This window comes from Eptesicus fuscus, chromosome 17 (assembly GCF_027574615.1).
Source record: "Eptesicus fuscus isolate TK198812 chromosome 17, DD_ASM_mEF_20220401, whole genome shotgun sequence".
In the NCBI taxonomy this organism is placed as follows: domain Eukaryota; kingdom Metazoa; phylum Chordata; class Mammalia; order Chiroptera; family Vespertilionidae; genus Eptesicus; species Eptesicus fuscus.
Genome location: NC_072489.1, coordinates 17,394,422 through 17,419,644, shown reverse-complemented (window position 1 = coordinate 17,419,644; position 25,223 = coordinate 17,394,422). Strand labels below are relative to the sequence as shown.

Below are 25,223 nucleotides of genomic sequence, written 5' to 3'. Positions count from 1 at the left end.
ATATATATAGGCATTATTATAGTGAAACTGAAACTTTTCTGAGAAAAGGCATAGAATAGCAGGTTGTATTAAACATATAGAATGTTGAAGTCATTTGAAGTTTATGCTGTCCTCAAATTTATTTGATTTTCTGGAAATATCTGTTTATTTCCCAAGATGTTTTATTCTACCTTTACAACTTGACATCATAAATCTGTATTACCACAAGGACTCAATTAACATATATGAGAACGTACAACATCAGAAAGATCCAGAAAGCAAGATCAATGTTAGGTAGCTAAATTGAAAGAATGAAGAAAATATATTCTAATCCTGATTAGTAATCTTAGGTCCTTTTCCTAACTCCATTAACTTTACATTCTAAGAGTATGTTTGCCTTAGAACATGATGGAAAATAGTGAAGAGGTGAATAACTTCAAAGTAAATATGAACCATCTGAAATATATCATAAAAGAGACTCAACTGCATTATTCGAATCTTGGATTAATTATAGCTCTGATTCATTTATATAACTGTGTTTCATACTTTTCTGTCTCTGAATCCAGAGCGTTTCTTCTTTTTCTCTTCCGGTTGAGGCTCAGGACAAGTATCTTCAGCCTTTTTTTCATGGTTACAAACTTCCCCTTCATCTTTATTCTTTCCTTTATCACCAACTTCATTCTTTAGGTTGTTTACAGATGGTGGAGATTCTGCAAGGGCTCTAGATTAAATAAATAAATAAATAAATAAATAAATACACACACACACACACACACACACACACACACACACACATTAATCATGAAGGTCCATCATATTAGCCAAATAAAGATTTACAGATACAGCTCAGGAGGAGCAACAGCAATGAAATTTGTAAAAAGTTTACATGAAGAAATTCCTCAAAAAATTAAAAATAGAACTACCATATGATCCAGAAATCTCAATCTGGTTATATATCCAAAAGAACTGAAAGCAGTGTAATAAGGAAATTTTTTTCACACTCATGTTAATAGCAGCATAACTCACAATATCTAAAATGTGGAAGCAACCCAAATGTTTACTGACAGATGAATGGATAAAGAAAATGTGGTATATACATAGAATATTCAGCCTTAAAAGTAAAGGATATGACACCAAAAGCACAGGCAACACCTGGAATGGAAGCAAAAATAGACAAGCAGGGCTACGTGAAACTAAAACGCTTCAGCACAGCAGAGGAAACAATCAACGAAATGAAAAGGCAATACCCGAAATGGAAGAAAGTATTCACAAACCATATACTTTATAATAGAGGGTTAATATTAAATATTTATAGGGAGCTTTTACAACAACAACAACAACAAAAAGCAAATAACTCATTAAAAAATGAGCAAAGGAACTAATAGACATTTCTCAAAAAAAGATGCATAATTGGCTGACATATACATGAAGAGGTGCTCAACATTAATAATCATCAGAGAAATACAAAGCAAAACTGCAACAAGATATTATCTCAATTTATAGGGTAGTTTTATAAATAAACCACAGATAACAAGTGTAGGTGAAAATGTAGAGAAAAGGATTCTTGATATACTGTAGGTAGAATGTAAATTAATACAAATACTATGGAAAACAGTATGTTGGATCCACAAAAAGCTAACAATAGAACAACCATATGATTCGGCAATCTCACTTCTAGGTATATAGCCAAATAAATTAAAATCAGGATCACAAAGAGATCTACATTCTCATGATCATTGCATCATTATTCACAGTAGCCAAGACATGTCTATCAACCAACAAATAAAGAAAATGTGGTACGTATATACAATGGAATATTATTCCATGTTAAAAAAAAGAAGAAACTCCTGTCATTTGTGACAACTTAGACGAATCTAGAGAACACTATGCTAAGTAAAATAAGCCAGATACAGAAGGACAAATACTACATTATACCACTTATACCTATAATGAATATAAAACAACCAATGTTAAGAGGCAGAGAGTGAAATGGTGGTTTCTAAGGAATGGGGAAGGGGAGATTTGCAAGCCATGGGAGATTTTTATAACATACTAGTAGAGTGTGGTGATGGGTCACAGATGTATACTTATCTCCAACTCATCAAGTTGTAAGAATTAATTATATAAAAATTTTAATATAAATTTTTAAAAAGGAAAATCTGAAAAATACAAAAAAGGAAAGGAAATCCTGTTATTCTATATAATAAAGAGCTAACATGCAAATGGTCATCACGCCCTCATGCCGTCACGCCTTAACAGCTCAGACACTCAACACTGGGGAGAGAGGAATAGGGACCAGCCCAGCCAGGCTGCAGCCCAGAAGAGGGACAAGCTGCCCGCCCCACAGTCCAAGGTGCCAGCAGCTGTGCCTGTGGCCCCAGAGAGGGACAAGCTGCATGCCCCACGGTCCCAGACGCCAGCGGCTGCACCTGCGCCTGCAGCCTGGCCTGGGAGAGGGACAAGCCGCATGCCCCGCGGTCCCAGGCACCAGCAGCTGGGGCTGGGGCCTGGGAGAGGGACAAGCCGCCTGCCCCACAGTTCCAGGTGCCAGCAGCTGTGCCTGCGGCCTGGGAGAGGGACAAGCTGCATGCCCTGTGGTCTCGGGTGCCAGCAGCTGCACCTGGGCATGCAGCCTGGGAGAGGGACAAGCCACCCACCCCATGGTCCTGGGCACCTGCGGCCCAGGAGAGGGACAAGCCGCCCGCAGTCCTGGGCGCCTATGGTTGCACCTGCGGCCTGGGAGAGGGACAAGCCGCCCTCCTCACAGTTTCGGGCACCTGTGGCTGTGGCCCGGGCGAAGACGCCTGCCCACAGTCCCCTGTGGCTGCGGGTGGCCCTGGCAAAGCCGGCCCGGGTCCTGGGTGCCTGCGGTCAGCTAGAGGGAGGGAAGCCTGGGTCCCAGGTGTCTGCGACCAGCTGGAGGAGGGAATCCTGGGTCCTGGGTGCAGAGTGAGGCAGAGGCAATTAGGGGCGATCAGGCAAGCAGGGGAGCAGTTAGGGGCAATCAGGCCGGTAGGGGAGCAGTTAGGGGCGATCAGGCAGGCAGGCAGAGGGGTTAGGGGAAATCAGGCAGGCAGGCAGGCAAGTGGTTAGGAGCCAGCGGTCCCGGATTGCGAGAGGCAGTTGGACATTCCCAAAGGGATCCCGAATTGGAGAGGCTGCAGGCTGGGCTGTGGGATTCCCCACCCCCCGCCCGTGCATGAATTCGTGCACAAGGTTGATCTAGTATACTATAACATGGATCAACCTTGAGGACATTATGCTAAGTGAATTGAGCCAGTCAAAAAAGACAAATACTGTAACATTCCAACCACAACGGAGTAACTGCAATAGGCTTGCCTTTCTGCAGAGGGAAAAAATACAGAAAATTGAACAAAATATTTGGAACAAATGTCTTCAAATATTGAACAATAAATAGCAACTCTCTGAGAAAAGTGAGGCATACAATTGCCATGAAGGTCGTTTAGAGACATTTTCTAGATTATAAGCAGGATCCCAAGCAAAATATAGTAATTATTCTAAGTTGAGAAGACAGATAAAAGTTTGAAGAGTCCAAGGTGATTGGAATTGGTAGGGAATAGAGGACCAGAGAGAGAAAGTTAACAAAGAAAAAGTTCCATAAGTCTACATGGGGTCTCCTTGAGTTAACATTAAGTAAGTGCATTCTTAGGATTAAACTATACAAACTTGGGCAAATAATAAGGAGTTGTAGGCCAAATAATTTCTAGAACTCAAAAGTGGGAAATGTTCAAGTTATGACAAATTATTGAACACTCAAGATATTTAGTAAACATTGTAGGAGGATCATTTTTTTCCCTCCTCGCTGGGGATATGCTTTTCATAGATATTAGAGAAAGGGAGGGAGAGGAAAAAAGAGAGGGAAAGAGACAGGCAGAGAGGAACATCGATATGAGAGAAAAACATCAATGGGCTGCTAAGGACCAAACCCACAACATGGGTACGTGCCTGATCAGGATTCAAACCAACAACCTTTCAGTATATGGGACAATGCTCCAACCAACTAAGTCATACCAGCCAGAGCAGATCATGTTTTATTAATGGGGCTAAATTAGCCCTAGAGAAAAAGATACCCTAAACAATGCTTAAAAAAAATAGCTTACAAAAAATCTTTGGAATATCAAGCAGGTTTTGCAATAAATTAACTGCCTGCCAACAAGAAAATCAATACTTTTAAAGAAAAACAACAAAATTCAGACACTCAACAATGTAACATTCACAATGTAAAATATCCAATAAAATAGTAATTATACAGATGTCAACAAGATGGTAGACTAGAAAATTCCAATCTTTGTCACTCATAGAAACATAGGTTTAACATTGATATACATGATCAAAATACATTTATGAAATTTCCTAAATCCAGTTGCTGTACACCATGAAAGAATAATACCAAGAATGGAAATACTGAAATGAGTAAGAGGAGCAATTGCACTTTACTTATGTGAGCCTCTCCTACAAGCAAGACACAGCTGAGCACTAAGAGTAAACAGCCCAGCTAGCAACTTCTCCCACAGGGAGGAAAGAAAATTGAATGGATGTCCAACATTCTGTCTACTCAGAGGCTACCCAAGGGGCTGGTTTCTGCTCACCTCACTTAGAGTTCTGATAGAATTGGTACAGTTTGCATCCCTGGGGGCCACTGAGAACAAAGAAGAGCAGGAGGTAGCATGCTGCAGCTGTCATATCTGGGAGTAACTGGGAAAAGGCACACCACTTGAGGTTTCTCCCTCAAATGGGAGGGAAAGAAGTGGAATGTGTGTCTTGCTTCTAACTCTTCAGAGTACTCCATGAAAAACTGATATGTATCCCCCCTGACTTTGGGTGCTGATGGGAAATTGGCATATTTTGAATGCCTCATGGCTAATGAGAAGACAGAGAGTAGGATGGCTTCTGCTACAGACCAGAGAGAGCAAGAGATTACAAACTCCTGAAAAAGAAAGTGGCAAGCCTCTGTAATTGAGAAATTGCCCACCCAAACCCAGAGAAGCTGTATTTTCCCCAAAAAAGTTTCAGAAGTACCCAGAATCTATAGTTGGGTTGATTGCTGAGGGTTTTTAAAGACTGTAATATGTGGTTGATTATTCAAAAACACAGACCTCAAGATAAAGTTACTTATTCTTGACACACACACACACAAAAAAAAACCCAAAGAAATAAAGCCTAAATAGAGGAACAAAATAAATCTCCAGAAATGGATCCCCCCAAAAAAGGAATATTAATTACCTGAAAAATAAGCATCATGAAGATGCTCTATAAGTTCAAGAAAACAATGCATTAAAAAATGAGTATTAACAGAGATAAAAATGTAAAAAAGCATACAGAAATTCTGGCATTGAATACAATTACTGGCCTGAAAATTTCACTAGAGAGTTTCAATAGCAGACTTGATCAAGCAGAAGAAAGAATTGATGAAACTAAAAAGAGATCATTTGATATTATCCATTCAGAGGAAAAAATACAAAAGAAAACGAAGGAAGCCTGAGAAGTTTATGGCACAAAGTAAAGAAGGGCAATGTATACACTGTGGGACTTCCAGGAAAAAAAAAAAGGTAGAGAGATAAAGGGGTATAAAGTTTATTTAAAGAAATTATATTCCTGAATTTGGGGAAGTTTACAGACATCCAGACTGAAGAAGCCCAACAGACTCCCAATAGCAGAAACCCAAAGAAATCCACATGAAGACATATTATAACCAAATTGTCAAAAATCAAATACAAAGGGAGAATTTTTAAAGCAGCAGGAATAAAGTAAATCATCATGTACAAAAGGACTCCATAAGACTATAATCAGATTTCTCAGTTGAAACCTTGATGTCCAATAAAATATGGAATGATATATAGAAAGAGCTCAGAGAAAAAAAAACTGCCAACCAAGGATACTATACCTGGTAAAAACTATTCTTTAAAAATCAAGGAGAAATAAAGACATTCCCAGATAAATAAAAGCTGGAGGAGTTCATCACCACTAAATATGCATTACAAAAAATGCTAAACAAACAAATAAAGAAAAAACTACACTGTTATATGAGAAGAGATGAAAGTTTATAAAGCGTACTGGTGAAAGTAAATAAACAGACAAATACAGGATACAGTTACAGTATAATGGTGATATATAAATCACTTTAAATTCTATAACAGAAGTTAAAAGACCAAGTATAAATGGTGATATGTAAATCATTTTAAATTCTATAACAGAAGTTAAAAGAACAAGTATAAAAGAAACTTAAAGACCTAGCCAATTTGGCTCAGTGGACAGAGCATAGGCCTGCGGACTGAAGGGTCCCGGGTTCAATTCCGATCAAGGGCACATGTCCAGGTTGCAGGCTCAATTCCCAGTAGGGGGCATGCAGGAGGCAGCTGATCAATGATTCTCTCTCCTCATTGATGTTTCTATCTCTCTCCCTCTCCCTTCCTCTCTGAAATCAATAAAAATATATTTTTTTAAAAAGAACTTATAAAAATAAGTTATTGGATACACAATATAAAAAGAAAATTCTGACATATGCCATAACATGGATGAACCTTGAAGACATTTTACTAAGTGAAATCAGCAAAATAGAAAAGGATAATATATGATTGCACTTATATAAGGAATAGAGAGTAGTCAAATTCATAGAGACACAAAATAGATGGTGGCCAGAGACAAGGAGGAGAGAGGAATGGGGAAGTTTATTTTAATGGGTATAGAATTTAAATTTGGAAAGATGAAAAAGTTCTGGAGATAGATGGTGGTGATTGTGGCACAATCATGTGAATGTATTTAATATCACAGAACTTAAAAATGTCTAAAATGGTATGTTTTATGGTATGTATATTTTACCACCATAAAGGGGATACTTGGATATAAGGAGGCTACTAACTTAAAAAAAGTAAAATCAAAGATAAAGCTAAAAGCAATAAAATATATACTTAAAGTGCCCGAATGAACGAAGTCAACCTAGAATTCTATATCCAATGAAAATAACCTTCAAAAATGAAGGCAAAATTAAGCATTTCTAGACAAAAGCTGACAGGATCCATCCCAAATGAAGTACTTTAGGCTGAACAAGAATGATATTAAGAGTCCAACCGGTGTGGCTCAGTGGTTGAGTGTCAATATATGAAACACTAGGTCACAGTTCGATTTCTGGTCAGGGCTTATGCCTGTGTTACCAGCTCCATCCCCAGCAGGGGATGTGTAGGAGGCAAACGATCAATGATTCTCTCTCATCATTGATGTTTCTCTCTCTCCCTCTCCCTTCCTCTCTGAAATTGACTAAAAACAAAAAACAAAACAAAAAAAACCCAAAAAAGAATATTAGATTTAACCAATTTAACCCCATATGTTCAGATTCCAAACTCTAAATCCTTACTACTATCTCTCTATCTTTTTGAGATTGAGAAAATAAAAACAAAGTAAAAATGTCACAAATGATCTCTAAAAGTACTCTAATATGGTTTCTAAGGATTATATTTAAGTCAATTCATGTTAGTGAATTTAGGTAGTATATCTGGTCTTTTTTTTTTTTTTTTTTTTTTTTTTTTTTTTTTTTTTTTTTTTTAAATTTCTTTATTGATTAAGGTGTCACATATTTGTCCTCATCCCCCCATTCCCATCCCACCCCTCTCCCCACGCATGCCCCAATCCCCTGTTGAACTTAACCGTTGGATAGGCTTATATGCATGCATACAGGTCCTTTGGTTGAACTCACCCCCCCCCCCCCACCCCCCCCCTACCCCCCCCTATCCTCCCTCTGAGGCCCGATAGTCCGATCGATGCCTCCTTGCTTCTGGTTCTGTTCTTGTTCCTCAGTCTATGTTGTTCATCATTTCCCCTAGATGAGCGAGATCATATGTCACTAGATATATACTAATAAGCACTGAATGTGAGACGAGCAATAATAGTTATGCTGACAGGCAAATGAATCAGTCTGTAGCGAGCTTCCCCCTGGACCAACAGTTCTTTTGAGACTCAATTTCAATGTCCAGTAGTTCCTTATGTGTACATGTCAGCACTGACCCCCCAGCTCTGGATGGTGGACAAATGGCGGTAACGGAGGTCCGACTCCCTCTGGTTTGGTCTCGGCCGAACCCAGGGGCACGGCGTCACCCGGACTAAGGGGCACGTGGCCTCACCCATACCCAAGGGGCGCGTGGTCTCACCCGGGCCTGGGACCCAGCCTCACCCGGATGGATCCAGGGGCACACGGCCTCACCCGGACCCAGGCTCTGGCTTCACCCGGACCCAGGGACACTTGGCCTCTCCCAGACCCAGGGCCACTTGGGCTCACCCGGGCCTAGGTGCACGAGGCCTCATCTGGATCCAGGGACACATGGTCGCACCCGGACCCAGGGACGCTTGGCCTGTCCCAGACCCAGGGCCACTTGGGCTCACCCGGGCCTAGGTGCACGAGGCCTCACCCGGATCCAGGGACACATGGTCTCACCCAGACACAGGGACGCTTGGCCTCTCCCAGACCCAGGGCCACTTGGGCTCACCCGGGCCTAGGTGCACGAGGCCTCATCCGGATCCAGGGACACATGGTCGCACCCGGACCCAGGGACGCTTATCCTCTCCCAGACCCAGGGCCACTTGGGCTCACCCAGGCCTAGGTGCACGAGGCCTCATCTGGATCCAGGAACACATGGTCTCACCCGGACCCAGGGACGCTTGGCCTCTCCCAGACCCAGGGCCACTTGGGCTCACCCGGACCTAGGTGCAAGAGGCCTCATCTGGATCCAGGGACACATGGTCGCACCCGGACCCAGGGACGCTTGGCCTCTCCCAGACCCAGGGCCACTTGGGCTCACCTGGACCTAGGTGCACGAGGCCTCATCTGGATCCAGGGACACATGGTCGCACCCGGACCCAGGGACGCTTGGCCTCTCCCAGACCCAGGGCCACTTGGGCTCACCCGGGCCTAGGTGCACGAGGCCTCACCCGGATCCAGGGACACATGGTCTCACCCGGACACAGGGACGCTTGGCCTCTCCCAGACCCAGGGCCACTTGGGCTCACCCGGACCTAGGTGCACGAGGCCTCATCTGGATCCAGGGACACATGGTCGCACCCGGACCCAGGGACGCTTGGCCTCTCCCAGACCCAGGGCCACTTGGGCTCACCCGTACCTAGGTGCACGAGGCCTCATCTGGATCCAGGGACACATGGTCGCACCCGGACCCAGGGACGCTTGGCCTCTCCCAGACCCAGGGCCACTTGGGCTCACCCGGGCCTAGGTGCACGAGGCCTCATCTGGATCCAGGGACACATGGTCTCACCCGGACCCAGGGACGCTTGGCCTCTCCCAGACCCAGGGCCACTTGGGCTCACCCGGGCCTAGGTGCACGAGGCCTCACCCGGATCCAGGGACACATGGTCTCACCCGGACACAGGGACGCTTGGCCTCTCCCAGACCCAGGGCCACTTGGGCTCACCCGGGCCTAGGTGCACGAGGCCTCACCCGGATCCAGGGACGCATGGTCTCACCCGGACCCAGGGACACTTGGCCTCTCCCAGACCCAGGGCCACTTGGGCTCACCCGGGCCTAGGTGCACGAGGCCTCATCCGGATCCAGGGACGCATGGTCTCACCCGGACCCAGGGACGCTTGGCCTCTCCCAGACCCAGGGCCACTTGGGCTCACCCGGGCCTAGGTGCACGAGGCCTCACCCGGATCCAGGGACACATGGTCTCACCCGGACCCAGGGACGCTTGGCCTCTACCAGACCCAGGGCCACTTGGGCTCACCCGGGCCCAGGTGCACGAGGCCTCATCCGGATCCAGGTACACATGGTCTCACCCGGACCCAGGGACGCTTGGCCTCTCCCAGACCCAGGGCCACTTGGGCTCACCCGGGCCTAGGTGTACGGGGCCTCACCCGGATCCAGGGACACATGGTCTCACCTGGACCCAGGGGCGCTTGGTCTTTTCCAGACCCAGGGGCACGTGGCCTCACCCGGGCCTAGGTGCTCGAGGCCTCACCCGGATCCAGGGACACATGGTCTCACCCGGACCCAGGGACACTTGGCCTCTCCCAGACCCAGGGCCACTTGGGCTCACCCGGGCCTAGGTGCACGAGGCCTCATCTGGATCCAGGGACACATGGTCTCACCCGGACCCAGGGACGATTGGCCTCTCCCAGACCCAGGGCCACTTGGGCTCACCCGGGCCTAGGTGGACGAGACCTCACCCGTATCCAGGGACACATGGTCTCACCCGGACACAGGGACGCTTGGCCTCTCCCTGACCCAGGGCCACTTGGGCTCACCCGGGCCTAGGTGCACGAGGCCTCACCCGGATCCAGGGACACATGGTCTCACCCGGACCCAGGGACGCTTGGCCTCTCCCAGACCCAGGGCCACTTGGGCTCACCCGGGCCTAGGTTCACGAGGCCTCACCCGATCCAGGGACACATGGTCTCACCTGGACCCAGGGATGTTTGGCCTCTCCCAGACCCAGGGCCACTTGGGCTCACCCGGGCCTAGATGCGCGAGGCCTCAACTGGATCTATTGACCCCTGGCCTCACTCGGACCCAGGGGCGCGCGGCCTCCCCCAGACCCAGGGGCGCTTGGCACCTCCGCAAGAGTCCCGCCTCTCCCCGCAGGCATCTGGGTCTCCCACGGGTCCCCAGAAGCTGGATTTCAGTGTGATGGAGAGCTAATCTCCCCTAGGTTTGGAACAAAAGCCCCTTTCCCCCGCCACCAACCAGACCCACGCGCCTCCACACCTCATCCCCTCCGATTTCGCTGGTTTCCTCTTCCCTCTTAGCTATAAATCTACCATTCAGCCATCTCTCCTGTAGTTCTGGATGGCAGAGGCTCTGTCCTCCATTCGTGCCCCTGAAATTGCTGTGCGCGGTGGAGTTCGCAGTTCCTTTGTTTAACTTAGCCGCCTTCTTGATTCTCCTCTGTCAAAATGGCTTAAAGGGCTTGAATGTAAGATGAGAACTCCTAAGAATCCTCCAAATCGGTGTTGGCGGCCTCCGGGGCCTCGAGGATCTCACTGCGCAGTTCGGCCAGGTCGGTGGCGCGGATGCGCCCCTCCTGCAGAAAGATGGTCTCTTCCTTCACAGAGAGCTGCTGCGCCGAGTCCGCGGCCGCCGCCACAGCAGCTGCTGCGGCGCCCACGAGCCCATGGCCCCGGCTGCGGTGCTGACTGAGAGGAGCAGCCGCCCGGTCTGGGGAGACGCGAGCAGCAGTCGCCACCCTCACTAGTCCATGTTCCAGTTGTATTTCCGAAACTGCCATGTGAGGCAACACATCAGCCTTCACCTCCGCCGTCATCTTTTTCGAATTCCCCAATTTGTTCTTCTTAATCCCTTGAATTCAGTCAACTCTACTGAGGTCTAGTGGCGCCGGGAGGTGCACGGAGAGGGCGCCCGGGCCTCCGTCCGTTGTGTGGGGCGCGCGGCCCGCGGAACCAGGCGCGCGGAGGCCTCGCGGCGGGGATGGGCGCTGGGCGGCCGCCGGGCTCCGGAAGCCGCTGCCGCCGCGGCGTCCCCAGTGCCCCGGGCCGGGCGGCCTGCGGGGGCGGCGCAGTTGCGAAACTGAGTGAGTATCTACAGTTAAGTCTTGATTGTTGTTGGTGTCACTAGGAGGAATTGTCCTCCAGGCCAATTGTCCATGAGGACCCTCTTTGTCTATATAGGAAGAGTTGCTGTGCAGGAGACATGAGGCTCCTGTGTCTGTGTCCCTCTGTATTCCTTGCAAACACCTCTGAGAGAAACGCGCCCTGGAGTTTCGCCCGCTGCCTGGAACTGGGTTTCAATGTAGTTGGAAGTGGGTCTCAGCGCAGTCTGGCGCCTTTGTCTCCTTCCCAGCAGGGCCATTCAGTGGCGCAGGGAACAGTCCCTCCTCTGCGCGCCCTCCCGTGTGCGCCTCTGGAGCCGCCGCTCCTCTGTGCTTCTGCCCCACAGGCCAAATTCATTCCCCCAGCATGTGCCTGGCTTCCCAGGGTTTCGCCCGGAACTGGGGTTCAGTGCAGTCAGAACTGGGGTTCAGCACGGTCCGGAGCCCTTGTCTCCTTCCCGCTAGGGCAGTTCAGTGGCGCAGGCAACAGTCCGTCCTTTGCGCCCCTTCCTGCGCGCGCCTCTGGAGCTCTGCCTTCCGCCGCTCCTCTGTGCCTGCGCCCCACAGCCCAGATTCATTCCCCCAGCCTGCGCCTGGCTTCCCAGGGTTTCGCCCGGAACGGGGTTCAGTGCAGTCGGAGCCGGCGCTCAGCGCAATCCGGAGCCTTTATCTCCTTCCTGCCAGTGAACGCCGGCCAGGCCGTCAGCCGCCCCTTCCTCTCCGGCTCTATCCTCCCCGCAGGCGCGCGTGCTCGTGTCTCCGTCCGTTTCTCCATACCTTAGGCTTTTGCGGCTCCCCCGACTGTCCCCGTGGCCTTCTCTTTCTCCCCAGCTGTGGGCATTTCAGTCCGCCAGCTTTCCTGTGGTTCTGGACGATGACCGTTCTGACCTCTAGTTGTATTTTTGAAATTGTTGTGCCCGGCTGCGGGTTAGGTGTTTAACCTATGGCGCCATCTTGGTTTCTGTATATCTGGTCTTTACATATATTTAACTCTATATCCTAGAACACATTCATTTTTGTTTGCCAGCAAACATTTCAAATTATATACTCTGTTATTGACCTATATATTTCAAAAGTATCTATCACAACATACACTAAATATATAATATTTATTTTATGTTAAGGAAAAGAGATTGGGGCTGAAAAAAGAGATTTTTATTCTTTACTTCTGTGTTTGACTTTATTTTAAACCAAATATGTTGTTCTTTTGTAATTTAAATTTATGAATTTTAAAGTTTGAAAATTTTAAAATGAACAATTATATAGTACCTTTTTCTTTAAACCACATATAAATTATTTTATTGTTTCACATATTCTTCCAGATCTAAAGGACACTAACATTCCCCCATATCTGGGAGCAAGCTATCAATACGAGGGACTCTTTCCCATATGGACAGCCACTCTAGAACACAGCCAGTATCTTCCACTTTCTCAAAGTCATAGGAAGAAGTTTGTACAGCAAGAGCAAGGAAAATGACAAAGTAAATTGGTCCTTCTACTTGGCATTAAAATTATTTTCTGGCCTACAGTCTCATTACTTTTGTTGTTGTTATTAATCCTCACCTGAGGATATGTTTCCATGGATTTTTTTAGAGAGAGTGGGAGGGAGAGAAACATCAATGAGAGAGAGACACATCGATTGGTTGCCTCCCACACGTGCTTGAGCAGGGCCAGGGATCAATCTGCAACTGAGGTACATGCCCTTAACTGGAATAAAACCCAGGACCCTTTAGTCCAGAGGTTGATGCTCTACCCACTGAACCAAACCAGCTAGGGCCTCATTATTTTTAAAGTCTATGCTCCCATGAACATTTCTTTCTTTTTTAAAAATTATTATTTTATTTTTCATTTATAGTTGATGTAAAATATTATATTAATTTCAGGTGTACAACCCAGGGATTAGACATTATATAACTTACAAAGTGGTCACCCCAATAAATCTAACATCCATCTGACACCATACACAGTTATTACAATATTACTGACTATATTCCCTATGCTGTACTTTAATCCCCATGACTATTCCATAACTACCAATTTGTACTTCTTAATCCTTCCACCTTTTTCACTCATTCCACCATGCCCCTTTCCATCAGGCAACTGTCAAAATGTACTTGGTATCTGTTTCCGTTCTACCTGTTAGTTCATTTTGTTGTTGTTTTTTCCACATATAAGTGAAATCATCTGGCATTTGTCTTTCCCTGACTGACCCACTTCACTCAGCACAATACCTTCTAGGTCCATCCATGTTGTTGCAGATGGCAAGATTTCATTTCCTAATGTCTGAATGACATTCCATTGTATATATCTACCACTTCTTTATCCATTCATCTATTGATGGGCACCTAGGTTGCTTCCATATCTTGGCTATCCTATATAATAAAAGGCTAATATGCAAAGAGACTGAACAGACGAACTACCAGTCATATGATGTGCACTGACCACCAGGGGGCAGATGCTCAACGCAAGAGCTGCCCCCTAGTGGTCAGTGCTCTCTCACAGAGGGAGAACCGCTCAGCCAAAAGCCTTGAGCTGGGCTCATGGCTGGCAAGTGCAGCAGCGGTGGCGGGAGCCTCTCCCGCCTCCATGGCAGTCAGACATCCCCTGAGGGCTCCCAGACTGCAAGAGGGTGCAGGCCTGGCTGAGGGACCCTCCCCCTGAGTGCACAAATTTTGTGCATCGGGCCTCTAGTCTTACTAATAAAAGCCTAGGTGGTCCTTACGCCCTCACGCTGTCACAAGATGGCTGCACGCACAGCAGGTGGGCAGGACTGGGCTTGATGCTGCGAGCGTGAGGGTGCTGGAGGGAAGTTGACCAGGAGATGCAACAGGACAGTCCCGCGGGCCACCGGCCATGGGGCGGGACTCTGGGACTCTGGGACTCGGGGGAGTCCCGTAGCCCCATGGGGGCTAAACATCAGGGCAAAGGGCACCACCCCCACTCCACCTCCACCCGGGAGAAATGAGATTCAGCTCCAGTGTTGGGATAAACCTGGGGTAGCGGGAGCTGCCCACATTCCACATCCACCACCCAGCCTTGACCTGGGGTATGAACATGACAGAAAACCTCCCTGGTCACTGCCTGGTTCCCTACCCTGAGCTTCTCCCCACACAAGAGCAGTGATTTCATTTCCTGACAAGAGCAGTGACCTCATTTCTTGACGATGGAGCCCAACAGAACGTGGAACCCTGGTAGCCAAGCAGCCACGTTCTAAAACAGCCCCTACCCAGCTCATTTGATAGAGACATTTCCACCAAGGCCTGTTCTGCTGTTTGCCACAGTCCCGCTGCCATGATAGGCAAAGAGCCAGCCATAACAGCTTCTTCCACCGCTGCCACTGCTGACTCCGCAATCAGCCTCAACACCTCTGGCCCTTTTCACCGGGGAACCCAGAGGTAACCCAGGGAGGCCCAGGGCAGTTTTCTTAGAGCCAGGCCACCACTCTCATCCCCCTCCCCAGCCCCGTGTACCCTGGGGCACTGGCCCCGCAGGGCTGCAGGGCTGCGGGGCTGCGGGACTCCGGGACTTGGGGGGGTCCTGCAGCCCCGCGGGGCACCAACTTTGATGCTGCGTACCCATGGGCGCCCTCACAGACTCTGACAGGAGGGAGGAGGGAGCTGGATACCTGCCCCAGGACTTGGCAAATAGTGATATTAAAATATTTCTTCTAATTAATTCCCTTTCAATGTGCATGAATTCATGCACTGGGCCACTAGTTATACATAATGCTGCAATTAACATATGAATGTATGCATACATTTTTTAAAATTTTGTGTTTTGGATTTCTTCATATAAATAGCCAGAAGTGGAATTGTTAGGTCCTTCTTTGTCTCTTGTTATAACCTTTGTTTTAAAGTCTATTTTATCTGGTATAAATATTGTCCCCCCTGTTTTTGCTTATATTTTCATTTTCATGAAATATCTTTACTTCCATTCTGTGTGTCTTTCAATCTGAAGGATCTTGTTTTCTTACCCATTCAGCCACCATATTTGTTTTGATTGGAGTACTTAATCCATTTTACTTTTCACTTATAATTGATGTACAACATCATATTAGTTTCAGGTGTATAACCCAGTGATTAGACATTTATATAATGTAATTATTGATTACTTGACTTGGGGTAGTAAATATACAACACAACATATAGATAAGGTAATGTAGAATTAAATACCTCAAACCTATATAATTTTATTAACCAATGTCACTCCAATAAACTCAATAAAAAATTAATTGTTGATAGATATGTACTTATTGTTTTCTTATTATTCATATTTTTCATTTTCTTCTTAAAGAGGACCCTTTAACATTTCTTGTAATACTGGTTTGATAGTGATAAACTCCCTTAGGTTTTTCTGTCTGAGAAGTTCTTTATTTGTTCTTTAATTCTAAATAATAGCTTTGCTGGGTAGAGTAATCTTGGTTGTAGATCACTTTGAATATTTCATGCCAATCCCTCTGGCCTAAAATGCTTCTGTTGAGAAATCAGCTGACAGCCTTATGGGAGCTATAGGTAACTAACTACTTTTCTCTTGCTGCTTTTAAGATTCTGTCTTAACATTTGGCATTTTAATTATGATGTGGTTTGGTGTAGGCCTCTTAAGTTCATCGTTTTGGGACTCTGTGCTTCCTGGACTTGTATGTCTACTTCCTTCACTAGGTTATCCCCATTTTACATACAAGGAAATCTAAGCACATACATGCACACTCACGAGTGCACACACTCATGCATCACTAGCGAGACTAGAAAAAAGTCCATCAGTTCCTCAAATAGCTAAAAACCAGAAACAACCTAAACAGCAATCAATAGGTAAGTGAGTAAATAAAAGGTGGTGTATACTCCATACAACAGAATATGATGTGACCATAAAAAGAAATGAAGTAGTGATTCATGGTACCACATAGGTGAACCTTGAAACCATTACGCTAGGTGAATGAAGCCTATCACAAAAGACCACAGATGATAAGATTGCATTCATGTGAAATGTCCAGAATAGGCAAATCTATAGGCAGAAAGTAGGTTAGTGGTTGCGTGGGCCAGAGAATATGGAGAAAGTGGAAGGTGACTGCTAAATGGTATGGAGTTTCTTATGAAGTGATGAAAATTTTGGGGAATTAGATACTGGTGATGGCTGCACAACTTTGGGAATATACTTAAAACCACTTAATTTTACATGTTAAATTGTTAGATTATTAAATTTATTATATTAATTATTATAAGTGTATTAAAGTTATTAAATTGGTAAATTAGTTAAAAATGTTCAGCAAAGGAGACAGGCAGATACTGAAACAGAATGCTTCTTATTGGTTGCTTTGAAATGATAGCAGAATTCTCTGAAACATCTTATTTCATAGACAAATAATATCAATGCCAAATTATTTGTGCAAGAAGTTTTGATATAAAGATAAGCCAGAAATCAATTCTTTTTAGAATTGGAAGAATGAAAGTACATGTAAGAACAGGATGCTCAGCTAACACTCACCTCTTCCATAAAAGACCAGTACTTGCAGTTACTGCAGATGCTCCCAGAAAAGCCACTACCATTAGTCGCCGCCTGACCTGGGTGGGCTGTGATCCTCCATGGTACCATCGAGAGCCCAGGGCTAGTCCTGCCAATGCAGAAAGTGACTTAAGACGAAACATCCTGTGAACAAAAAGTAGAAATGTTACTCCTAACTAGTGGTAGTGATGGTGATGATGATTACATCAATTCCACAAACAAATATACTAGTAAGCACTTAGTGGTAGACACCATTCTAAACACTTTGCAATACCATGCATTATCTTATTTAATCCTCAGAACAATTGTATAGAAAAGTACGACTTATAAACCTGATATATCAGTCAAGGTACAATTAGAAGATAAGAAACCACGTGGTAATTGGAACAGAAAATTTAATATAAAGCATTATTAATTACAATAGGAGACTAGATAGTAAAGGGAAAAAAGACAGCAGATAAAGAGGGCAGCCACTACTTCAAGGGCCAATGCAGACCAACAAGAAAATCTATATATATAAAAGCCTAAGCAACCATTCGACTATTTGACCTTTCGACCAGTAACTATGACACGCACTGACCAGCAGGGGGCAGATGCTCAATGCACAGGCATGGTAACATGGAACAGACTGATGAATCTCAGAGGGGAAGAGGGAGAGGGAGGGTGGGAAGAGATTAACCAAAAACCTTATATGCATACTAGAGGACCGGTGCACAGACCAGTGGGGTCCCTCGGCCTGGCCTGTGGGACTGGGCCAAAACCGGCAGTCCTACATCCCCCATGGGGTCCCAGATTGCAAGAGGGCGCAGGCCAGGCCGAGGGACCCCATTGTGCACGAATCCATGCACTGGGCCTCTAGTAAATATATAAAAAGGCTACTCCTAACAGGGTGAATTTCCAGACCTGTGGTGAGGACACAGCCACAGATGTCCGAGAAATTATTACTAAAGTGCGACATCAACAGAACTCACAGTAAAGCCATCTACTAGGAAAGCTCACGTCAGTAGAACTCGAGAAAGTGTCCATGGGAAGGAGATGCCATAGTATGAAACTCATTTGGAAACTGCATATAGAAGTGTTGCCACTAAAAGTCCCTAGGAGCTGAGTGCCACTGGGTGTCCCACATGCTGCTGGCCACTGCAGCATACAAGGAGCACACTAGGATCAGGAAATAGCACCTCTTCCTTCTCCAGTCTCCCTCTAGTTCCTCTACCGACAAAGCTTAACAAAAGCTGGAAAGGAAGAAATTTCCAATATCACAAATAAGATAATGAAAGATGGGTTTAGAGCTGAAAATCAACAGTTTGATAAGTAGCACATCCATTTTACAGATATGTGAATACTGAGATACAGTGACTTGCTAAAGACTAGTCACTATAGCTAGAAGTGGTAGATCCAGAATCTGAACCAAGAGTGGACTGACTCCAGAGCCCGGATTTTAACCAGGACACTTTGCTGCCCCTACCTGTAATGTTAATATTACTTTTGTTAAAGTAATTTAAGTTTTAATTACAGTAAATCTTTTCTCACTCCTAGGGCCTTGGAAGCCCTCTCCCCAACTAAGTTCTTTTGTTTCATACTTATAACTTCACCTGTTCCTTTAACTTTTTGTTTTAATTCAGAAATATCTATATTAGGTCATATTATTCAATAAACATTCACTCTTCCATCTGGTGGGCAAATAATACTTCCCCATTCTTTTCGTTTGGGGTGTGTACCTTGCCAAATGCCTTGCTATGACCAACGAAATGTGGCCCAGTTCCATGAAGTTCTTTTAAGAGCTATTTCTGTTAGCCTTCTTGTGCCCTTCACTCTACCCAATAGATCATGTCCCAGGAAGACATTAATCCTTCAACCTGGGTTTCATAATGAACAGATCTCAGCAGAGAGGCAGGCACCATCAGGACGAGCTGAGCCAGCTGAGCATAGCCAACCTACCAAATGCTGGTGAGAAATAAATGTTATTGTAAGCCCTGAAAATTTTGGGGTTGCCTGCTACCACAGCAAAAGCTGACTAATTCAGCATTTAAGAGAAGTACTGGGAAGTTCTAACACAACAAAATTAAGTTCATATTATTCAGCCCTATATGATACCTAAAAGGTCCCCAAATTTTTACATTTTAATTGGACAAGATTCACATTAAACATTTCTGAAATGGTACATTTCCATCCTGAATACATATAAATATATTGAGTATAGATGTTGGAGAATTAAAAAACAAATTAAGACCAGCATAAGACTGGGTCAGTCAGCAAAGGCTTTTGTTTAGTGTTGAGCCTCAGAATGGTGTAGAATTTTGATCAGAGATAGAAATGTCAGGGGCATACCAAAAGACTTAGGATCATCTCTGGTATCTCAGTCCAGAGAATTAATAGAAGGATATTGAGGCCAAAGTCCCTAATTCTCTTATTCCACCAGGCAGACTGAAGGAGAAAGAGGCATTTTTTTCTGGTTACATGACTTTCAAATCAAAGTATCCATGCTCCTCCCATTTGATTTTCTCAAAGCATAATTCATTGCTTTCTAATTTAAATCATTTTGCACTTAGTAGGGATCTTTATGGTAATTAACATATTTGTTTACATATAAGTTTTCCTCCCCTACTTGGCTCTGAGCTTCCTTTAAGGTTAAAAGTATGGTTTTTTCTTCTTTTTAAACACATAGTCTAGCACAGGGCCTGTTACATTCCATTATACATGTCATTTCTTCAATTGTTCTAATCTCATTCCCCCAAAGTACACATTAAAAGCTATTTCTATTCGCCTTCTTTAGTGCCATTTTTATAGATGCCAAGTAAACTGAAAAACCCCACTGAGAACAGGTTCTATTATAATTTAACTAGAGGCCCGGTGCACGAAATTCGTGCACGGAGTGGGGGCATGTCCCTCAGCCCAGCCTGCACCCTCTCCAATCTGGGACCCCTCAAGGGATGTTCGACTGCCCGTTTAGGCCCGATCCCGGATCAGGCCTGTCCCGTTTAGGCCCGATCCCGGATCAGGCCTAAACAGGCAGTTGGACATCCCTCTCACAATCCAGGACTGCTGTTTCCCAACTGATCACCTGCCTGCCTTCCTGATTGCCCCTAACTGCTTCTGCCTGCCAGCCTGATCACTCCCTAACCACTCCGCTGCCAGCCTGATTGATGCCTAACTGCTCCCCAGCCAGCCTGTTTGCCCCCAACTTCCCTCCTCTGCCGGCCTGGTCACCCCTAACTGCCCTCCCCTGCAGGGTTGATTGCCTCCAACTGCCCTCCCCTGCTGGCCATCTTGTAGTGGCCATCTTGTGTCTACATGGGGGCAGGATCTTTGACCACATGGGGGCAGCTATATTGTGTGTTGCAGTGATGGTCAATCTGCATATTATTCTTTTATTAGATAGGATAGAGGCCTGGTGCATGGGTGGGGGCTGACTGGTTTGCCCTGAAGGGTGGGGGTTCCCTTGGGGCGTGGGGCAGCCTGAGCGAGGGGCCTGTGGTGGTTTGCAGGCCGGCCACGCCCCCTGGCGACCCAAGAGGAGGCCCTGGTATCTGGAATTTATTTACCTTCTACAATTGAAACCTTGTAGCCTGGAGCAAAGCCAAGCCTGCTGCTTGCTCCCCGGCCAGCAGCGATTTCTGTTGGAGTTAATTCACCTTCTATAATTGAAACTTTGTAGCCTTGAGTGGAGGCTTAGGCCGGCAACAGGATGGCTTCTTTTGTTACCACAGAAACCCAAGCCTCCCTCCTGCTCTCGGTGGCTGTAGCCATCTTGGTTGGGTTTATTTGCATATTTGCTCCTGATTGGCTGGTGGGCGTGGCTTAAGCGCAGCAAAGGTGCAGTCAATTTGCATATTACTCTATTATTAGGTAGGATCCCTAGCTTTGTAGTGAAGAAATAGTGTAAGTAGTTGAATGTGTTAATTTTTTATGAGAAACCACTTAAACAGATTTATGATCAGCTTTCCAACTGAATCTAGAAAATTGAATGGGTGAATTGGCAGCAGTTATGCAATAATGAAGATTAACATGCAAATTTATGACGTAGATGAAATTAAATCAAAAGCAGTGTATTTTTCTTCCCTAACAGTACACACACATACACACACACACACACACACACACACACACACACACACACACATGCCTCTAAAACATAGCTTTGATGTGAGCTGAAAATGATGAAGAGGTATTTCTAACCAACAAATGTCAAGGAGGCAAGTGAAAGATAGTTTTGTTACTAAAGCAGAGCATTATCTATAATAAGTTTTTTAAAACCTGCAATAGTATATTACTGCCCTGTTTCTGTATCTATTATTTTAGGGCTATTAAACTTGATGTATTGCTTTTGGTAAATTTCAAAGGGTCACAGAAATAGGAAATCATTTAATTCAATATCCTTATTTTACAGATGAAGGAACTGAGATCCAGATAAGTTATGTGGTTTACTCATAGCTAATTAATTCAAAAATGTACAATTAATCTTAGAATTCCTGATTTCCAAAGAAATAACCTAAAGGGGAAACATTTTAATAATCTTCTCAGCAAAATAAATGTAATAGGCGCACTCCAAAAGATGAAATGCCCAATTACAGAAAGATAAAGAATGGTATAATAATATAATCCAATGTGAGATAAATATAAAAAATGATAATCTTAAAATACTATTAAAATATTATTTCACAAACAGAAAGTTGGCACAAAGATATAAAAAGTTGAAAAAATAAGGATGGCTCTAAAAACTATGAAAAGATACTTAATCTCACTCATAATAAGAAAATACAAATTAAAACTATACTGAGATACTGCCTTCCACTCATCAAGCTGGCAAAAATCCTAAAGTTTGAAAACATACTTGTTGGCAATGCTGTAGAAATGCCACTGCTGAGGAATGTGTAAATTGGTACACTCTATGGGAGATAAGTTGGCAACATCCACCAAAAGCACCTATACAAACTGCATACATTGACCCAGCAATTCCACTTCTGATAAAATAGCCTGCTGATATACTTGCACACCTGTGAAATTATATACACGCCACAGTTATTCATTGCATCATGGTTTGGAACAGCAAAAAACTAAGAAAAAACCCAATTCCAATGTTCATCAAGAGAGGACTGGTTAAATGATAAATATATACAAGGCAATACCATGTAGCAATAGCATGTATAGATTTGAAAAGAATTTCAAGAGATACTATTATCTAAATATAGCAAGGTGTGGCCCTAACTGGTTTGGCCCAGTGGATAGAGCGTCAGCCTGTGGACTGAAACGTCCCAGGTTCGATTCTGGTCAAGGGCATGTACCTTGGTTGTGGGCACATCCCCAGTGGGGAGGGGGCAGGAGGCGGCTGATTGATGTTTCTCTCTCATCGATGTTTCTAACTCTCTATCCCTCTCTCTTCCTCTCTGTAAAAAATCAATAAAATATATTTTTAAAAAATAATAAATATAGCAAGGTGTGGAATAGCATATATAGTGTGCTACCCTATGTAAAAAGGAGAAATAAGAATGCACATTTGTATGTTCTTATTAAGTAACTGAGCTCTATCTGGGTTGACTAAGAAGAGTTTTGTTTTGTTTTTTATCCAATGTTTTGCTTTCTAATGACTTGAATAGATTATTCATTCATTTTATTACTGAAAAGAATGATTTAATCTAAAAAGCAAAAAAGTTCTCAAAAATATCCCAGAAGTGTTTCATCTTCATACACTACTGGAAAACAAGATTACATGTCATTCTGCCATCATATTTACCCTTCTGAAAACAGAAAAAACAACAACAACAACACACACACAAAAAAACCCCCCAAAAACCTTGACATTCTAAATGAATTATAATGGTAATCATGTCAAAAATCCATATGAAAAATTACAGTATGCCCAATTAAACTGCAGTTTAGTGACCTAATTATGTCAGTGTTTCACAACACAGATGAATATACTTTTTTCTTAATCTATTTTACCAAGGCTACAACCTAGAACAACTTATTAAGTACATAGTAGGCAGTAATACAAACATAAACAAGTGTGTTTATTTCATGACATTTGCAATGCTTTTTTTTGCAAAGGATGTGAGTTGTCCCCCAAATGTGTGCAATGTATGAAAACAATAGTTTCCAGAACATAGGAGAATAGAAAAAAATGAGCACCTGCTATTGCTGTATTTAAGAGATATGGACTTCTGAGAGCAGGTTTAAGTAGCTATAGATTAGCTGGCCAAGTTATTCCTTGTGCAGACTATAAGAATTATTATAATTAACACATTGGCATAATTCATATTCATAGTTTATAAACCCCATAGATTCACTAAACTGGGCTTAGGTACTAGTATCTGCCTGAAAGCTGAAACATGAGTACTGAGTCTAATACAATATACAAAGCCTAACACAATACTTTGGGCATTAAACACATTCAAAAGTTTATTGATTTAAATATTATATCATAAGTTGAATAATGCTAAATAATTATAAATAATTGACTATATAATAGATAGGTTATTACACTAGAAATAAATACAGTAAAGTTTCTCTCTTGGTTTTATCATTGTTTTGAAGTGTCTTAGCATAATATACTGTAGTATTCCTCAAATTGACCCTTCCTTAAGGCTCAAATGAAATTCCAACTCATCCGTATGAGTTAGATAAAGTCATCAGCACTCTTAATTTCTTCCTCGGAATTCCTATAGAATTAGCATTTTGAGCCACTACTATGGTACTTTTTTATTAAATCATTTTAATGTATACCTGTCAACTTGCCAAGGAGATCACAAATGAAAAAATAAGAAGTATGCTTTAGGCTTTTTAGTCTCCTCAGTGCCAATTAATGAATTTGAAATTATTATTAACTGCAATAACAAATATTACTGTTCAATTACACTAGAGCAGATACAAAAAAACTTAGGTTCTCTTTCTAGCTCCACTACTAGCCAACTATGTAACCAGTAAAAGCCTTACCTAAGACTATTCTGGCAGATACAAAACACAAGTGGTACTTATGTCTAAGTCCTTTCTGGCTTTAAGAGTTCATTTCAGAAAAACAAAATGTAAAAATATTTTGCATTTTTTGTTAGAAGACAGTCATCCTGAATGCTTCAATGAGATAGCATGCTACACTGGCCTCACTAGTTTAAGAAAATTGCACATAATCCAAAATGTACAACTGCCATTATTTCATTCAAGTCATTAATTAGCTATTTATTGAGCAAGGTATTGTGAGAACACTGCAAGAGGCACAAATATGAGCAAAACAGAGACCTACAAACACCTTATAATTTGATCGTGAACACAAAACAACTACTCAAATAACAATAAGGCAAGCCAGGGGAAAAGATAAGAACTACAAGAACTTATTAACAGGAATTCAAAGAAAGGAACTCTTACATTAGGTTAGAAAGTTGGAAAGGGCTCAAGAAAAACACCAAGGAAGAAGATTTACTTAGGATAGGAAAAAGCTAAGCATTCTTCACAAACGAGTCTGGCTGAACACATTATCTTAGAAGAGTTTGTCATTTTTTTTGCTTTGTCATTTTTTCTGAGGAATGAAGCTACTGGAAATGTCTTAAGCTTTAATTACGCCAAATAATTTTTAAAACACCCTATACATTTCTTTTAGATGAAATTAATCAGATTGAAAGTTCTGCATTGAAGACACCAGGATGACTGCCAAAATACAGCAAAGATTAATGTTCACATCTAGAAAAGATGCATTTTCATACTTCAAAGTGACATTACTGATGGAACAAATGAGGAAAACTCACACTTTAGCTAACTCTGTTCAGAACTTTTTAAAATAATCTGGGTGAGAATGTAAATTTAAGTTATATAAGTCTTTAACAGTAAAAAACAATTACTATAGGAACAAGAATCATCTCATAGAAATGTTGGGCTTGACACAGAACTTTTGTACATATTTGTGCTAAATGAATAGGCTATGGGAAATGTCAATATCCTACAGGACTCAACTTTCTGATACCTTCATGGTTCAAATTCTCAAAACACACACACACACACACACACACACACACACACACACACACACACACACACCATAGAGCCTTTTTAATGCAATAATAAAACCTGAAACTTATGGCTGGTGAAGGAAGAAATGAAGAGTGGCAATTTCCTTTCCCAAATACTGCACTGAAAAACAAAGTGAGGAGAAGGAGCGGGAGAGGGGGGAATCAACGAAAGAAACAGTCTATT

At 43.6% G+C, this 25,223-nt stretch overlaps 1 protein-coding gene across 3 annotated transcripts in view; it reads right to left on the bottom strand.

Annotated features, from left to right (window-relative positions):
• Positions 1–25,223, bottom strand: part of MICU1 (mitochondrial calcium uptake 1) — a 181,929-nt gene that overhangs the window by 120,451 nt on the left and 36,255 nt on the right. For all 3 annotated transcript variants that reach the window (XM_028151351.2, XM_028151360.2, XM_054728692.1), the window contains exons 2-3: positions 17,028–17,189; positions 526–700 (exon numbers count right to left, since the gene is read on the bottom strand). In XM_028151351.2, the coding sequence (XP_028007152.1) occupies positions 526–700; positions 17,028–17,188 (336 nt within the window). In that variant the 5' untranslated portion in view covers position 17,189. The remainder of the gene's footprint in view (positions 1–525; positions 701–17,027; positions 17,190–25,223) is intronic.